The following is an 18,916-nucleotide window of genomic DNA, read 5'->3' as shown; positions in this document are numbered from 1 at the left end:
TGGCATGCGCCTGTAATCCCAGCTACTTGGGAGGCTGATACAGGAGAATTGCTTGAACCCAGGAGGCAGAAGTTTCAGTGAGCTGAGATCATACCACTGCACTGCAGCCTGGGCGACAGAGTGAGACCCTGTCTCAATAAAAACCAAAACAAAAGCAAAACAAAAAATATAGACATGCGCCTTTTTCATTTAACGTGTGTGTCTGTGTGTGTACTGGTGAGAAGTTTGAAATCAAGCCTCTTTTCTCCCTCTAGAGGTTTAAGGACTGTATTGGAGTGGACTCACCTATTCCTATCCTTGTTTGGTATATTACAATTTGGTGGCCTGTTTTGCAGTTTATCTGTTGCAGTAAAAGTATAGTTAATCTTTAACATGTCAAGGCTGTAAACAGAAATCCTGAATCTGAAACAGTACTAACATCCACATGAATGATATCAGAAGTACCTGAATGATACCATAGATTTATGGCAACCATTATAGGTCTTTGAAAGAAGGGCTGAATCCACTTTTGACATGAATTGATACGGCTGTTATTTCCTCTGATGTAGATTGGACCATGTGGAGGTAGGGAGAATAGAATGTCATGTTCTTTCACTGAAGCCATGCCGTGAGCAACTGTATCCAAATAGAATGTCACACCTCTCAGTTGGAGACCCAGGAGGACTGACCGTGTGCCAAGAGTGAGGACAGGAGGTGATTACAGCTTACTAGGCAAGGCGAGCAGTCCACCCACAGAGTTCACTGAGCCGCATTAGCTCTTCCGTAGAGCTTAATGTGTTTCCTGTTTCTGTCTTTCCAGAAGTGCATACTGTGCCGCCTCCGTAGCCTCGCTGACCAACATCATCACTCCAGACCTCTTTGAGGGCACTGCTGAGTGGATAGCAAGGTGAGAGAAACCAGGCTTTCTCCTGGCCTCTTGGAGAGCAGGCGGTCACGACGCTACTTCAGAAAAATAAAGAAAATACAGAGGGACTTGGAAGGGAATACAAAATCACAGGAGATCCATTAGGGTTATCTAATGATTTTTTTAAGTACTTAAAATGTCTTCTTTTTTCCAAACTTTCTTTAATGTTATATTTTAGATTGGCAAGGATAAAACAAACCTTGGTAAACAATATTAGTGAGAGCCTGAACGGATTTAACCAGTTTTTAGAGCAATTTGACAATATATCAAAGGTGCCCTTGTGTAGGACCCAGTAATTCCACTCCCACAGAAACCCTCGCACGCACAAATGGGAGAGAGGAGCACAGGACTTGTTTATAAGAGCCAAAAGCTGGTCACAGATTCAGTGCTCATAAGCACGAGATGGTAAGTGTGGTATAGTTGCATCAGAATATAATGAAACTGTCAAAATAAATGAACTAGAGTTACATGGATCAATACAGAAAAATCTGTATGTTGAACTGAAAGAATGAAAAGAAAAAAATACAAAAAACCATACAGATTAGCACATTTACTTAAAATTTGAAACATGCAAGAGAATTCTGTATTGTTTCAGAGAAGAATAATATAATAATATAAAAACATGCATATGAAAGATAAACACCAAATTTAGCATGGTGATTCCTGCTCCGGGGAGAGCAAAGGAAATGAGATAAGTCTGCATAGGAGACTTCAGCTGTAATCATTAACAACAACAAAGACCTGAAGGGTATATGGCTAATTCTAAGCTAGGTATTAGATACATGTATGTTCTGTATTTTATCTGCTGTACTTTCCTGGATGCTTCAAATATTTCATAATTTAAAAAAAACATGCCGGGTGCGGTGGCTCATGCCTGTAATCCCAGCACTTTGGGAGGCTGAGGTGGGCGGATCACGAGGTCAGGAGATCGAGACCATCCTGGCTAACACAGTGAAACCCCGTCTCTACTAAAAATATAAAACGTTAATTGGGCGAGGTGGTGGGCGCCTGTAGTTCCAGCTATTCGGAAGGCTGAGGCAGGAGAATGGTGTGAACCCGGGAGGTGGAGCTTGCAGTGAGCCGAGATTGCACCACTGCACTCCAGCCTGGGTGACAGAGCAAGACTCTGTCTCAAAAAAAAAAAAAAAAGCAAAAGGTATAGTAGACACATATATACTATGATGGAATGATACCCAAGCTGAGATACTGTTTTAGTTAAAAAATTTTTGTTTTTATCAAAGTAGCATGTCTTACCATATAAATATAATTTACAGTGACACCAGATGATATGCTGAGATCATATTTCCTTTTTTGTATGAGTTTCATTTTCCTGGAGTTAATGGATATATCATGAATGTACTTATGAATTCCTTCCCAAATTGTCTGTCAGAGCTATAAAAAAATTAAACGTAGTCAAACCCTTCAGGTAACCTGCCTCTGTGCACGCATGCGTTTTGAGTCACCCCTCTTGGAGCCCTCTGCCCTCCTGCTTCAGTCTGGACAGATTGCTCTCAGCTTGCTGCACAGCAGGCATTCCGAAGCTTCCTTTCAGCATGAAATTCACTTATCTCCTTTGTTGAAGTCCCTGTCCTCCTTTTTCTTCGTTATTTTCATGAAGCATTGTACTCCAACAGATCCCAACAAAGGGGACCTGGGAGATAAATTTTAATATCTTGCATGTATCTGTGTTCTAATCTCACACTTAATTATTTGGTTAGAGATTTCTAAATTGGAAATGGTATAAACTGTATTCTTTCTGAATTTTGTAAGCATTGCTTTGTTATCTTCTGGCTTCTAATGTCATTGTGAATAAGGCTGATAATAGTAACCAGAGTTCATTGAGGACTATGTCATGCTCAATGGTAAGGTAGCTATAGTTGAGAGCTGGAGAGTAGGCACTGCCTGTGTTTGGTTCTCTTTTATATTTTGTGTTTCTCCGTTGAGATTTCCCATCTTTTTATTCTTTATGAGTGTATTTTTGTTCACTTTGCTGTGGTAAGTATGTAATTATAATGTCTGCTTTAAATTGCTTGTCTGGGAATTTCCACATCTGTGTGTCCTAGAGTTGGCATGTCAGCTCCATGAGTCTTCCTGTGCCGCGTGATGTTGTGTTGTGTCCTGGACATTGTGATATGATGGTGGAGGTGTCATACAACAGAACGGTATGGATTCTGGTGGTTTGCCCTGAAGGGTGTTGATGTTTTCAGTTTAGCAGGCAGTCAACTTGGTCAGACTCAAGCTGCAAACTGTCACTCCTGCAGCAGCTCAGAGCTCAGTTCTTGCTTGGAAGTTGCTTTGTTTCCCCAGCACGTATGCGGAAACTTGAACTGAGTTTAAATGCAGAATTTGGGATTTTTCTTCTTTGACTTTCCTGTTTCTGGATTCATCCTCAGTTTCTGGCAGCCTGCATCTTCCTGCCAGAAGGATGGTTGGCTTCCCATTAGAGTGTTGGCTGCTTGCCGCTGACCCCTGACCCCTGGCCTGCTGCTGCCACCCTGGGCTACGGCTGCCATCCTGAGGGCAAACCAGAGAGAAAAGTTGTGGGGAAGGGAGGGACTAACTGCGTGCTGTTCTCTGTTCCAAGTTTCAAACTCCACCAAAATTTGCCTGCCTTGTTTCAGTCAGCTGAGCCCTCAGGAAGCTGTTTTTTTGTATTTTGTTCAGCGTACAGCTGTCGTTTGCAGGAGGGTTGATTGATTAGGCACAGCCTAGACACGGAACTCAGACAGCCTGGGTTTGATTTCCAGTTTTGCCCTTTCTTTCCTCTTCTCTTCCTTCTTTCTTCCTCTCTTTATCTCTCTTTCATCTCTCTCTCGCTTTCTTTCTTTCTTTCCTTCCTTCCTTCTTTCTTTTCTTTTCTTTTCTTTTCTTTTCTTTTCTTTTCTTTTCTTTTCTTTTCTTTTCTTTTCTTTTCTTTTCTTTTCTTTTGTCTTGCTCTGTTGCACAAGCTGGAGTATAGTGGCGTGATCACAGCTTGCTGCAGCCACCACCTCCTGGGCTCAAGCAGTCCTTCCTTCTCAACCTCCCAAGTAGCTGGAACAACAGGCACGTGCCACCATAACCAGCTAATGTTTTTTTTTAAAATTGTAGAGATGGGGTCTGTCTGTGTTACCCAGGTGGGGCTTGAACTTCTGGGCTCAGGCCATCCACACACCTTGACCTCCCAAAGTTCAAGGATTATAGGCATGAGCCACTGCGCCTGGGTTTGTTTGTTTGTTTGTTTGTTTGTTTGTTTTTTCTTTGAAGACAGGGTCTTGCTTTGTTGCCCTGGCTGAATTGCAGTGATACAATCACAGCTCACTGCAGCCTTGACCTCCTGGGCTCAAGCAGCCTTCCTACCTCAGCCTCGTGAGTTGCAGAGACCACAGGTGTGCACCACAACGCCTAGCTAATTTTTAAAATGTCTTGTAAAGACAGTCTGTGTTGCCCAGGCTGGTCTTGAACTCCTGGTTTCAAGCAGTCTTCCTGCCTCAGCCCCCCAAAGTGTTGGAATTACAGGTATGCCATTTCTGATTAGCTTGTGCTTGTACAAGTTATTCCACTGTTCTGTGTCATAGTTTCCTTATATGTCAAGTGGTGGGATACTGAATTTAATTAATTTAATTTAATTAATTTGTTCTTTGAAACAGGGTCTCACTTTGTCACCCAGGCTGGAGTGCAGTGGTGTGATCTTGGCTCACTGCAGCCTTGACCTCCTGGGTTCAAGTGATCCTCCTGCCTCAGCTTTCCAAGTAACCAGGACTGCAGGTGTGTGCCACCACACCTGCCTAATTTTTGTGTTTTTGGTAGAGATGGAGTTTTTCCATGTTGCCCAGGCTGGTCTTAAACCCCTGAGCTCAAGCAATCCACCTGCCTCAGCCTCCCAAAGTGCTGGGATTACAAGTGTGAGCCACCACACCCAGCCTTTCAATTTTGTATTAAGCTGAAATACAAAGAAGTCAAGTGGATTCCACTGTGCTGTACTACCTCGCAGTGCCATTGTGATTCTTAATTCTCTGTATTTTTTTTTTTTCGTCTGTCTCTCTTTCTCTATCCCCATCCTGTCCTTCTTTAGAGGCTTGGAATCTTGATTCTTTTTTGTATGTGATGGAATCTTGCTCTGTCACCCAGGCTGGAGTGCAGTGGCATAATCTTAGCTCACTGCAACCTCAGATGCCTGCCACCATGCCCAGCTAATTTTCATATTTTTAGTAGAGATGGGGTTTTGCATATTGACCAGGCTGGTCTCAAATTCCTGACCTCAAATGATCCTCCTGCCTTGGTCTTCCAAAGTGCTGGGATTACAGACATGAGCCACTGTACCTGGCCAGCCTCTTTTTAAAATATGACATCCCATTAGTACATTTGATTGTCTGACTTTTAAAAATACTTTGAGGCTGGGCACGGTGACTCAGGCCTGTAATCACAACACTTTGGGAGGCTGAGGCGGGCAGATCACGAGGTCAGGAGTTCGAGACCAGCATGGCCAACATGGTGAAACCCAGCCTCTACAAAATATACAAAAAATTAGCCAGGCATGGTGGCGGGTGCCTGTAATCCCAGCCACTCGCGAGGCTGAGGCAGGAGAATTGCTTGAACCCAGGAGGCAGAGGTTGCAGTGAGCCAAGATTGCACCATTGCACTCCAGCCCGGGTGACAGTGTGAGACTCCATCTCAAAATCAATCAATGAATAAAAAAGAATAAAAATACTTCCAGGCGCAGTGGCTTACACCTATAATCCCAGCACTTTGGGAGGCCAAGGCAGGCAGAACACGAGGCCAGGAGTTCAAGACCAGCCTGACCAACATGGTGAAACCCTGTCTCTGCTAAAAATACAAAAATTAGCCGGGCGTGGTGCCGTGCACCTGTAATCCCAGCTACTCAGGAGGCTGAGGCAGGAGAATCACTTGAACCCAGGAGGCGGAGGTTGCAGTGAGCCAAGATTGTGCCACTGCACTCCAGCCTCGGCAACAGAGCGAGACTCTGTCTCAAAAATAAATAAATAAAAATAAAAATACTTCATTGCATGGTTTCCATCTCTAATCCTTCTTCTTATACTTTGAGAGATTCTCTTAGTATTTATCGTCTAATCCTCTTGTTTTATTTTGTAATCCTATTTTTAGTTTTCTTCCCTGACTACTTTTACTTCCTGAGTACTTTTTTATATACTCTCTTGTTTTCTGGGGATATTTTGTCCTCTCAGTAGTCTTACTTCATATAATATTTTATCTAAAGATACAACTTTAAAAAGTTTTCTTTTGCTCCGTGTCTTATTTCCGCCAGTTTATTTTTGTTTGTTTTGGTCTCCTTCTCTTTCATAGTAGAGACTGCAGTCAAATGTCTGGTACTCTACAGCTGTCTGTTCATTTTTAAGGGTCCAGCACTGAAAAGCTGCTGGAGAGCTCTGTGAGGGTGGGCAGGATCAAGCCATTCATTGGGGAATTCTCAAAGCAGTATCTGTAGGGTTTTTCCCTTGGGCTTATCAGTTCCCTCGGAGAGGAATCTTCTAAATCCTGCTTGGAGTATGAAACTGGCAGCCTTGTGTGAAATACACAAGGGAATGGGGCTGGGGGTATTGTGTTCAGATTGCTGACTCTCACGTAATCCCGTTGGGTGCAGTGTTCCCTCCTCCTCTTAGCTTGTTGGATATTCTGGAACTCAGCTCTGAAACTTCCCATCTTCTGCTGGATTTGAGTAGGGGACTTACATAAGTTTGCAACCAACAAACTTGGTTCAAACGCATTCCACTTTGTGGAGGTTCCCTGTATCTCTAATCCTGGAGCCTTTTATTGGAGCACATCACCTTGCTTTTTGTTGCCCCTCTCCCATCCCTACCATTTGGGTAGGGAAGGTTTCTCTATTCTACTAAGTCAGTTATTTCTTGTCCTTGTGTTAGTCCATTTTGTGTCACTATAAAGGAATACCTGAGGCTGGGTAACTTAGAAAGAAAAGAGGTTTATTTGGCTCATGGTTTTGCAGGCTGTTAAGAAGCCATCGCCACCTGACCTAATTATAATTTTAAAATAACGTTTATTTTGAAGAGTATAAAGGTTCATTATAAAACTTTTGAACAAAGAGAAAACATAAAGGAAAATATTTCCAATAGACCTGTACTCAAAGATCACCAGAGGCCAAGTGCGGTGGCCCCTGCCTGTCATCCCAGCGCTTTGGGATGCTGGGGTGGGAGGATTCCTTGAGGCCAGAAATTTAAGACCGGCCTGGGTAACATGGCAAAGCCTCAACTCTACAAAAAATACAAAAAATTGGCCGGGTATGGTGGGGCATGCCCATAGTCCCAGCTACTCAGGAGGCTGAGATGGGAGGATTGCCTGAGTCCACGAGGTTGAGGCTACAGTGAGCCGTGATATGCAGTCAACCTAGGTAACAGAGTTAAGACCCTGTTGCAAAAATAAAAGATCACTAGAATCAACAATCACTTTTCAACTTTGTTTCAACTTGATGGTTATCACTATATGTATGTGTGTGTGTGTGTGTGTGCATGTATATATATATGATTTTATAACTTTCTCCCAAAGAGTAATAATTTGAATTATTATGTTTCTTACTCAAGTAGGCTGTTTCTAAGTGTCTGGGTTTTTAACATTTTACAGTTTTTATTGTACTTATATTTTTAGAGACCTAGTCTCGCTCCTTCACCCTGGCTGGAGCACAATGGCGTGATCATAGCTCACTGGAGCCTTGAACTCCTGGCCTCAAGTGATCTTCTTGCCTTATTCTCCTGAGCAGCTAGGATTACACATGGGCACCACCAGGCCCAGCTTTTTTTTTTTTTTTTGAAAAGACATTTCCAAAAGTTAATTAGTTGGCATCTTTTCATTCATAGTTGTGATGGCTCACACCTTAATCTGAGTGAACTTTTTCTCTGCCATCTAGGATGGTCCTGGACTTGTGTACGTCCACTCACTGGCCACTCAATCTGCTTTTCTCAATCTCTTCTTAGGTGTCAGAACTGGGAAGGTGGCATTGGCGGGGTACCAGGGATGGAAGCCCACGGCGGCTATACCTTCTGTGGCTTGGCCGCGCTGGTAATCCTCAAGAGGGAACGTTCCTTGAACTTGAAGAGCTTGTTAGTAAGTATCTTTTGAACCAGCCTCCTCTCAGACCCCAGGTCATGGTGAGGTGATTGTACTCAGACACGCAGGCTTCGGGAGAGTTTGGCTATGGGAAGGGCTAACAGTTAGCTCTGTTCCAACACAGAGGAAGGAGTGAGCAGCTGCTCTGTCTTGGCTCCACCTTCTGCCTTTCTGTCTTCCTGCTTAGAGCTTTTTACATAGTGTGTAGACTGCATAGACTGTGTCCCGCAGACATCTGGTGTGAGCAGAGTACCTTCCTTATACTTCAGTTACGTAGAATTAGAGGTTTTCGTGTGTTATAGAAAGAACCTCCTAAAAGGAAAAGTTACAAGAAGAGTTTTGCAGCATTTTGAAACCAAACTTTTGTTACCTGCTGCACTGTGTAAACATTTAGTACCTACATTTAAATGAGTTATTTAGGCAGAGCTGGCTAATTGCATTGAGAAGGCAGCCCAACATTTATGTCTGGACCCCAGGCTCCTGGCCAGTATTCAGAAGAAACTCAGAAAGCAGTCAGCTTCAGGGAGTCACTAGATTGTAGTTAAATGATCAGTGGGTGCACAAACACACACACCTCCATGGCCACCAAGGAGAAGGCATTCCCCGTCATGTCATTTGAGCATGTGCCCCCTGACCATGACCTCAGAGCAAACCAGCTGCAACTGACATGCACCTCCTCTGCCTGAGTTCAGATGCCAGCCTCCCGTTGTACGGCCCATCGTGAGCTTCCTGGAGAGTTTCTGTAGTACCCTGTAGAGATGTAACCAGCAGCATCTTGCCTCCACCTTCAGAAAGCCTCCCCCGGCATAGTCTTTTTAAAGATTCCTGAAGGCTTGAAGGCTCATGCCGAAACAGCCAACTTTGTATGCTGAACTTAAGAGTTTCTCAGATGTTTTAGAATCTGAGCACCAATAAGGGATGAAACAAAAAAGTCCCATCTCCCAGGCAGAAATAAGGAATGTGATCAGGGAGTGCCTCAGTTATAATGGCAGTGTTCCAGATTTGAACCCTGTCCCTACTACATTTGAGACATGGGTCCTTAGGCAAATTGTCTAATCTCTTCTAGCTTGATATTTTTTCTTTTATAAGGTAGGGATAACTATCCTTACTTTTTTAAGGTTAAAGGAGAGAACATTTATAAACGGCCTGGCACATAGTAGGTACTTAATAAATGTTAGTGTCCCTCTAACACAGAGTAATAATCTTTTTGGCACAAGGGACCAGTTTTGTGGGAGATAATTTTTCCATGGACCTGGGGTGGGGATGGGGCAGGGGGTAATGGTTTCAGGATGATTCAAGTACGTTACATTTATTGTGTACTTTATTTCTAATACTATTACATTGTAATATATAATGAAATAATTATACAACTCACAATAATGTAGAATCAATGGGAGCCCTGAGCTTGTTTTCCTTCAACTAGACAGTCCCATTTGGGGGCAATGGGAGACAGTGACAGATCATTAGGCATTAGACTCTCATATAGAGCATGCAATCTAGAAGCCTGGCACACACAGTTCACAGTAGGGTTTGTGCTCCTATGAGAATCTAATGCTGCTGCTGATCTGTCAGGAAGTGGAGCTCAGGCAGTAATGCGAGCAGTGAGGAGCAGCTGTAAATACAGATGAAGCTTTCGCTGGCTCACCCACCACTCATGTCCTGCTGTGCAGCCTGGCGTGGCCCAGGGGTTAGGGACCGGTGCTCTAACCCAGACTACTCCCTTCCATTTGCTTTGGGAGAAGTAGGACACATATCTGAAGTATGAATTCCTATAGCCCAAGGAAACAGAACAAATCCATGGGCTTAGGCACTGGAAAAAATAAATTAGTCTGCTTAAAAACACTTAAGCCCTACGGTAAGCAGAAATGAGGAACGGACTCCCACTGCAGCACCTGCTTTCCCTCTGCCTGAGTAATGCTTAGCCCACTTCCATTACATGCTGGAAGCCCTGGTTCATTTAAGACCAACTTGAACCTGCAGTGCAGTGTTTTCTGTCTCTTTTAAGAATTTGTGACTGTGACTCTCTATGGACAGGTGTTGCCTTGAAGAGGGATATAATCTAAACTACAGCTTTTAGGGGAGGGCTGGCCCCCACTTCCATCAAGGGTCCCAGTGGCTCCTTTCAGGAACTTTACCTAGTAAGGCTCTAGAAACGGGAAGTACCCTCCCCTGTACCCTTTCAGTTGAGTGAGGCAGCTCTGTAAGTCTGTGGCTGGAATGGCCTAGGTGGTCTAGGGAGGGAAATGGAAATGTCATATCTGCTCAGCCAGTTGGTTCTGCTCATTTCAAGGGACCAAACCCATGACTATCTTGATCTTTGTAGTAGAGTGTGTTTAGAAAACTTGTAGATAAGCAAGGAATGGTGGTATCGTGTGTGACCACTGAGTGACATTAAGACCTATTTTACCATCCTGGCTAACACGGTGAAACCCCGTCTCTACTAAAAAATACAAAAAACTAGCCAGGCGAGGTGGTGGGTGCCTGTAGTCCCAGCTACTCGGGAGGCTGAGGCAGGAGAATGGCGTGAACCTGGGAGGCGGAGCTTGCAGTGAGCTGAGATCTGGCCACTGCACTCCAGCCTGGGCAACAGAGCGAGACTCCATCTCAAAAAAAAAAAAAAAAGACCTATTTTACAGCTTCAAAGTAAAAGATTTTCTTATATCAGCCACAGGCTGGGCAGAATTGTCATTTGGTAATTAGAATGAATGGCTTCTGCTTTCAGGCCTGCTAGTGACTTGCTAAGAGACCTTGGGTAAATTTCCCCAGGTGCCAAGTAAAAGTCAGGAGCAGTCTGAGATCATCTGATGAAATATAGTACCAAATTCCATTTATCTGCTTTTAATAAACTCCCCTGAGCAGGGAAGTAATGAGAAATGAGCTACTGTTAGTCTTGCCTTCAATTTCCAACTTAAGCCATGTTTATTAAGAGACTTTGAAGGTCTCCTAACAAACCAGCTTGGCCTCTTTATCCTCTCAGCACTGGCACTGCTTTGGAACCCAGGAAAAGGTAGTTGTCTGCTAGGCGTTGAGCAGAGATTAGTGCTGGATGCCTCCACAGCGTTGGCTTAAATGCTTCACTCTGTGTCTGTGGCAGTGTGGGGAGGGAAGAAAGAAAACCGGAGCACCAGAACTGGAGTGCCGAGAAGCCACAAGATGGGAAACCCTTCATCCCACAGATTGACTCCTGGAGATCCTGTCGGGCTGGATTTTTGTCTCTTTTAGCCTACAACTGCCTTTCCCATCTGTGTCTCCTCAGCAATGGGTGACAAGCCGGCAGATGCGATTTGAAGGAGGATTTCAGGGCCGCTGCAACAAGCTGGTGGATGGCTGCTACTCCTTCTGGCAGGCAGGGCTCCTGCCCCTGCTCCACCGTGCACTGCACGCCCAAGGTGAGCCTGGGGAGCTGTTTGCTGAGGCTGGATGGTTTCCCTCCACTACTCACAAAGTCTGGAAGCCCAGTGTGCTTTTTTAGAGGGGTTGAAATGAGCTCTGTCTGTCCTGGATTTTGAGTGCCCAGTGTGGAACCTCATGCTGTGGGGCATGCGAATGCAGAGTAAGATTTAGTTTCATTGGTTTAGTGTCATTTCTTGCTTCTTCAAATTGGCTATGACAGAATGAGCTCCCTTAAAATTGCTACGGGGAGTGGGGAGGAAGTGGGTGCTGCTTCTGCGTTATCTGGAAGGAGCAGCCCACTCCTGTCCTGGGCTCTGCGGTGACTGCCACCTCCTCTGGGTACAGGGCAGAGCTGAAAACCCAGTGTTGCAACAGTCACTGTTGCAACAGCAACAGGAAAGGCAACTGCGTAAAGGGGTAGAGAACCAGAACCCGTGGAGAAAAGACTCGCTGTGTCTGACTGGCTGCAGAGTTGTCACCATTAGAAATGTTTTATTTTACATTCATTGAACAAGCCTAAATGGGAGTTTGTTCCACCTGCACCATTGGAGTAGAGAAATCCACATTCATTTCTGTGGGGTCTCAAATGGGAATGCAAAACCGAAGTAGTTAGCGAGCAAAAACTCTGGGAACATTCTCTCTTTACCTCTTGAAACCTCAGTCTGCCTCCTAACTCCTGGGAACATTCTCTCTTTACCTCTTGAAACCTCAGTCTGCCTGTTAATTCCTGCACCATCTTTCTGGTGTACTTGATGTGGGAGCAGGTGTCTCTGAGTAGACCTGTGGGAGAGGGGACGTCATGGGACCCTGCTGGCTGCTCATCTGTTTTTGGAGTGAGATCCCTGGGTCCAGAGAGAAGCTGTTCTTTGGACTTAGCTGGATAATGTAACTGTTCAAATGTGAAAGATGAGATTCCTTTCTGCCCCTCCCCACACTTTTTTCTCCTGTTTCTGAGGCCTGCCCCCACCCCACCCTTTTTTCCCCCCGCCGAGACGGAGTCTTGCTCTGTCTCCCAGGCTGAAGTACAGTGGCACAATATCGGCTCACTGCAACCTCCACCTCCAAGGTTCAAGCAATTCTTCTGCCTCAGCCTCCTGAGTAGCTGGGACTACAGGCATGCGCCACCACACCTGGCTAAGTTTTATATTTTTAGTAGAGACAGGGTTTCACCATATTGGTCAGGCTGGTCTTGAACTCCTGACCTCAGGTGATCCGCCCACTTCCACCTCCCAAAGTGCTGGGACTACAGACATGAGCCACAACGTCCAGCCCTGAGCCTCATTATTTAGTTTCTTAATTTCCTTTGAGTTGTTGAGTTGTGACCATTTCTGACACTGAATTAAAGTAAGCAGAGCCTCTGTCCCATTTTCCCGGCCTGGGCCCACTGGGCTTTAGGTGTCAGTATTAAGGCATATAAGGCACTTACCCTTTGAACACAGCAAGTGCACTGTCAGCAAGTGCACTGACTCTGGAGCCTGCACAGTGTCTGCCTTGACCACCAGTAAGGAAGTCAGGAATTCCCCAAGTCAAACATTTTTTATTTTATTTTATTTTTATTTTTTTGAGATGGAGTTTCGCTCTTGTTGCCTGGGCGAACAAGGTGCAATGGATCACTGCAACCTCCACCTCCTGGGTTCAAGCGATTCTCCTGCCTCAGCCTCCCAAATAGCTGGGATTACAGGCCTGCACCACCACACCCAGCTAATTTTGTATGTTTAGTAGAGACGTGGTTTCTCCATGTTGGTTAGGCTGGTCTCAAACTCCTGACCTCAGGTGATCCACCCGCCTTGGCCTCCCAAAGTGCTGGGATTACGGGCGTGAGCCCTCGTGCCCGACCCGACGTTTCTAAGATAGAAAAAAACTTGGGGTCATGGTGATCTCTTTATTTGGAAGTGGTGAGGTCAAGCCCCTGGTAAAACTGTCAGTCTTTTACAAACCTGTCCCTGGCATTTATAAGACGCAGTAATTCTGCAATCCCAGGGAAATCTGGAGCAAGCTATAACAGGAGCATCACCTGTCAAAGTCTTCCAGGGGGACTGCTGGTTAATTGTTTATTGTAGCATACGTTCTAGAGGGCTTGGTAGCATTCAAGGCTTTGTCAATGGAAAAGGGTGCCTATGAATCTTGGTGCTTCCAGCTTTTTTCATTGGCTGGGAGAAGGAGGCCTGTGTTGTCTGAAGTTCTTCTCGGACACAGGGCATCTCTTGAACTTGGAACAGACAGGAGTCTGTGAAGAAGGGAAGTGTGTTGAGAGGAGGGCAAAATACTGACTTAGGGAATCAAAAGGGGCTGCAGTGTAGAAAGTTAGTCACAATATATTGTGATCATATCAAAGCAATATGTGTGGAATCCCATTTTTGGTGAAGAGTTGACTCAAAAAAATTCACAGAAAGTATCTAGGATGTGAAATTACAGGTGATGTTTGTTTCCTCTGTTTGTATTTTCTAATCTTTCTATAGTTAATACGTATTTCTTGCATAAAGAAAGATAACAAAAGTTATTTTGCAAAAACAGGGAAATTCTACAAACAAAACAAGCAGCAAGGTGGGAAAAATATTTATGACAAGTGATGAATGGCTCATTTCTTTAATTTGAAAAAAAAAATCATACAAACCAGTAAGAAATGGATAGACAACCCAACTGAAAAACAGGCAAAGGATCTGAAGAGAGAGGTCCCAAAGAAAGAGCTGTCCTTCTTTTTCTCCTACAACTGCTACTACTACTGGTAGCGGAGTCTTCGCAAGCCCTCACTGTATGCCAGGGGCTGTACTGAGCATTTCACATATATTTTCTCATTTAATTCTCCAAACAACCCTATGAAATAGGTACCATTGTTCACAGATGAGGAAACAGAGTACAGTGAGGCTAAGTGACTGCTTTATAATACCTGATTGGCACTCACAAGGGTTAGTATGTGGTTGTGTGAATCCAGACTAGCTGGCATCCTCACCCTGCCCTGCTCATAACCACAGTAGGTGGCCATTAATCCAACGAAAAGTTGTTTAGCTCACTTGTAGTTAAAGAAATGCTAATTAAAAGACTGGCACTATTTGTTTTTATTATTGGATTGGCAGAGATGAATAAACTTGATACCCTATGTTGGGGAGAGTGTGAGAAAACAGGTAATTTGATACTGTTAGTGGGGATGTAAATAGGTAAATCATTTTTTGGAGGGCAGTTTGGAGACATCCGTTTAAATTATAAGGGCACTTACCCTTTGAACACAGCAAGTGCACTGTAAGGAATTTACCTGCAGAGATATTAGCCAAGGATGTATATTGAAGTGGAGTTGTAATAGCAGCCTAAGTGCCCACCAAAAGGTTAAGGGTTACATAATAAAAATCTCTCCAAACAGTAGCTTTATCCCATGGGCTGATATAGAAAGCTCTCCAAGATACAACATCAAGTGTAAGGGGCAGGGCCTGGAGCAGTCCCTGGGCACACAGCCTGAGATGTACACAGCTTTTCCTGGAACCTCCACCAAACCCCTTTAACAATGGGTACCTTTGGGAGAAGAGAAGGACACAGAAGACAGAAGGAGGGAGACTTTTTAGATTTATTTATTTATTTATTTATTTATTTATCTATCTATCTATCTATTTATTTATTTATTTTATTTTATTTTTTTTTTTTTGAGACGGAGTCTGGCTCGGTCGCCCAGGCTGGAGTACAGTGGCCGGATCTCAGCTCACTGCAAGCTCCGCCTCCCAGGTTCACGCCATTCTCCTGCCTCCGCCTCCCGAGTAGCTGGGACTACAGGCGCCCGCCTCGTCGCCCGGCTAGTTTTTTGTGTTCTTTAGTAGAGACGGGGTTTCACCGTGTTAGCCAGGATGGTCTCGATCTCCTGACCTTGTGATCCGCCCGTCTCGGCCTCCCAAAGTGCTGGGATTACAGGCTTGAGCCACCGCGCCCGGCCTATTTTTATTTTTTTTTGAGACAGAGTCTGACTCAGTTGGTGAGGCTGGAGTGCTGTGGTGCGATCTCGGCTCACTGCAACCTCCGCCTCCTGGGTTCAATCAATTTTCGTGCCTCAGCCTCCTGAGTAGCTGGGATTACAGGTGTGTGCCACCACACCTAGCTAATGTTTTCTATTTTTAGTAGAGACAGGGTATGACTCTGTTGGCCTGGCTGGTCTCAAACTCCTGGCCTCAAGTGATCCACCTTCCTCGGCCACACAAAGTGCTGAGATTACAGGAATGAGCCACTATACCCGGCCAACTTTTTAGATTTTATATTATACTGTGCCCTTTTATATTTTAAGTATAATATAAACAGATTTATATTATACTTCTATATTATACTGTGCCCTTTTAAAGAAAAAAAGATGTGCATTACTAATTTTATTTTGGTAAATGTACAAATACATTTTTTAAAAGCCATTGATCATGTTGCTAACTAAAAAGCAAAAAGAATGCTCTGGTGCAGCACATGGGTCTAGGCCATGCCCTAACTCAGCAAGTGACCATCAGTGGCTCCATGCCAGTGACTACTTTCTATGTGTAAGTGACGGTATTTGAGTAGAAGAAGGAATTATCATTAATAGCTTAAAACGCTGGGCACAGTGGTTCATGGCTATAATCCCAGCACTTTGGGAGGCCAAGGCAGGCAGACCTCTTGAGCCCAGGAGTTCAAGACCAGCCTGGGCAATATAGTGAGAGCTTGTCTCTGCAAAAAATTAAAAACAGTTAACCAGACATAGTGGCATGTGCCTGTAGTCCTAGCTACTCAGGAGGCTGAGGTAGAAGGATCACTTGAGTCTAGGAGGCAGAGGTTGCAGGCAGAGAGTGCCACTGCAACTCCAGCCTGGGCGACACAGCAAGACTTGGGTCTCAAAAAGCAAAAGAAGCCTGTAATCCCAGCATTTTGGGAGGCCAAGGTGGGTGGATCATGAGTTCAGGAGTTCAAGACCAGCCTGGCCAACATGATGAAACCCTGTCTCTACTAAAGATACAAAAAGTAGCCGGGTGTGGTGGCATGCACCTGTAATCCCAGTTCCTCAGGAGACTGAGGCAGGAGAATCACTTTTAACCCCGGAGGCCGAGGTTGCAGTGAGCCGAGATCATGCCATTGCACTCCAGCCTGGGTGACAGGGCGGGACTCCATCTCAAAAAAAAAAGAAGAAAAAAAAGGCTTAAGAAATCTCAAGTGCTGACTGAATCAGTGAGTTATTTGGTTTTTTTGTTTTGTGGAACAGTAAGAAAGCAGCAGGCCTGTGAGTTTTTGCCTGGCTTGGTAGTTACTGGCTTCTTGTATGTTATTTGGGACATACCCTGGAATTTTCTTGCCCACCTGTGAAATTGAGCTACAGATGGCTGCACCTGTCAGTTATGGTGAGGAAAGACTTTTTATTTTTTTGGATGAAAAGAACCTTTGAAATGCAAAATGAGATGAGAATGGGGACCTATAATTTCAGGAAGAGGGAGAAAGGATTTAAAAGGCCGATTCCAGTGTGCAGTTATCACCCTATAATCATATCTGCTTTCATCCTGTGATTATGTGTGCTGGTGTCCAAATTCGGGATTTCTAGAAGCTCCTTGTAGAATTTTTGAACTTTGAGCTTCTAAGCTTCAATAATATAGGAAGTCACTGAAGCAGTCTATAATTTTTTATATGATAAACATAGCGTTTTCTTTTCAGATTCTAATTTTAGCCACAGGTTATCATTTACCTTATAAAAATAGTCTTTTATTCGTTATAGGATATGAAATATGTGTACATTTTGTACAGATATGTAATGCAGTTTCCTAAAGTTTAGTAAATATGCTTTTTCAAATAACAGCTTTGTTGAGATATAATTCCCATACCATACAACTTACCTATTCAGTTACGAATCATTATGACAATTCTAGAACATTTTCATTACTCATCCCCCCAAAAACCCCCATACACATTAAATATTTTCTTAAAAGGAAATCACAAAGGAAAATCAGTAGTATAAAACATGTATATGTTTTATATTAATTAAATTTTAAAATTAATTGTAAAAGTTTTAAACTCACATAACCAAAACAGAGGAGCAAAAAGGAGAAAATAGATGCAGCATATGATGTAGACAAGGGCGAATATCAGAAAAAGCTCGGGTAATCAAATTGACTATTGGATCTCAGAATAGTCAATATATAGGCCAAACAGACACCATCATAAGGAAATGCAAATATTAAACACAAGTCATGGAAAAATTTCACCCTAATTAGTAATCAGAGGCATGCAAATCAAAATAAACTGTCAGGTACTATTTCTTTTTACCATTTTAATTGCTGATTACTTTTAAAAAGTAACTAAAGCTGGCTGGGCATGGTCGTTCACACCTGTAATTCGAGCACTTTGGGAGGCTGAGTTGGGCAGATCACTTTAGGAGTTCGAGACCAGCTTGACAACATGGTGAAACCCCATCTCTACTAAAAATACAAAAACTAGCTGGCGTGGTGGCTTGTGCCTGTAATCCCAGGTACTCAGGAGACTGAGACAGGAGAATCACTTGAACCTGGGAGGCAGAGGTTGCAGTAAGCCGAGATCACACCACTGCACTCCAGCCTGGGTGGTCTCAACAACAACAAAAAGGTGCTAATGCTGGAGGTGGTAGAGCAAAATTTTAAATTTTGCTGGCAGCTACATAAAGTCTTTGTTTTATTTTAGTTTATTTATATATTTATTTTGACTGCTCCTGCAGAGCAGGGCTATTCCACAGGGATTGTGCTGAGAGTAGTCTATAAATTCTTAAAGCAGTTTATCAGTATCTATTAAAAGCCTTAAAAATGTTTATTCCCTTTAACCGAATAATTCCACTGTGGTCAGTCTATTTTAAAAAAATAATCCTAAGCATAGATAATATTGACAAAGATTTAGCACAGCATTCCTCATAATGGCAAGGAACTGGAAACAACCTTGGAAATAAGTAAAAGACGACAGGTCCCATCATATATGTATGTATCTTATATAGCAAAGTCCACTGTGCTTACAGGTGAGGAAAAGAAAGGAAGGGAATTAAAATAGTGTGAGTGTATCAAAGCATGTGGCCTGCGGCCAGCCTGAGATGGGAGACTGGATACTTCTCCTTAGGTTGGACTCAGTGTCCTGTGTCTCTTTTTTTTTTTTTTTTTTTTTGAGACGGAGTCTGGCTCTGTCACCCAGGCTGGAGTGCAGTGGCCGGATCTCAGCTCACTGCAAGCTCCGCCTCCCGGGTTCACGCCATTCTCCTGCCTCAGCCTCCCGAGTAGCTGGGACTACAGGCGCCCGCCACCTCGCCCAGCTAGTTTTTTGTATTTTTTTTTAGTAGAGACGGGGTTTCACCGTGTTAGTCAGGATGGTCTCGATCTCCTGACCTCGTGATCCGCCCGTCTTGGCCTCCCAAAGTGCTGGGATTACAGGCTTGAGCCACCGCGCCCGGCCCTGTGTCTCTGAATGGGTGTTTCGGGGCTGAGTGCAACTCAGGGTTGAAGATGAGAGGCTTTTGTCCCTAGCCTCCAAATGTCAGCTGGCCACTGTCCCTCATCTAGTGCTCAACCTTGGAAACCCTTTTTCTCTGTGTCTCTTTTTTAAGAAATT

General features: G+C 44.0%; 1 protein-coding gene across 2 annotated transcripts in view; it reads left to right on the top strand.

The window, feature by feature from the left end:
* The window catches only part of FNTB (farnesyltransferase, CAAX box, subunit beta), a 77,964-nt gene that overhangs the window by 48,618 nt on the left and 10,430 nt on the right, over nt 1–18,916 (top strand). For both annotated transcript variants that reach the window (XM_017892426.1, XM_017892427.1), the window contains exons 7-9: nt 800–886; nt 7,846–7,975; nt 11,235–11,367. In XM_017892426.1, the coding sequence (XP_017747915.1) occupies nt 800–886; nt 7,846–7,975; nt 11,235–11,367 (350 nt within the window). The remainder of the gene's footprint in view (nt 1–799; nt 887–7,845; nt 7,976–11,234; nt 11,368–18,916) is intronic.

The sequence above is a fragment of the Rhinopithecus bieti genome, unplaced genomic scaffold (genome assembly GCF_001698545.2).
Source record: "Rhinopithecus bieti isolate Rb0 unplaced genomic scaffold, ASM169854v2 scaffold_20892, whole genome shotgun sequence".
Lineage (NCBI taxonomy): Eukaryota > Metazoa > Chordata > Mammalia > Primates > Cercopithecidae > Rhinopithecus > Rhinopithecus bieti.
Note: the sequence above shows the minus strand (reverse complement) of the source record. Positions and strands in the feature narration are given on the sequence as shown.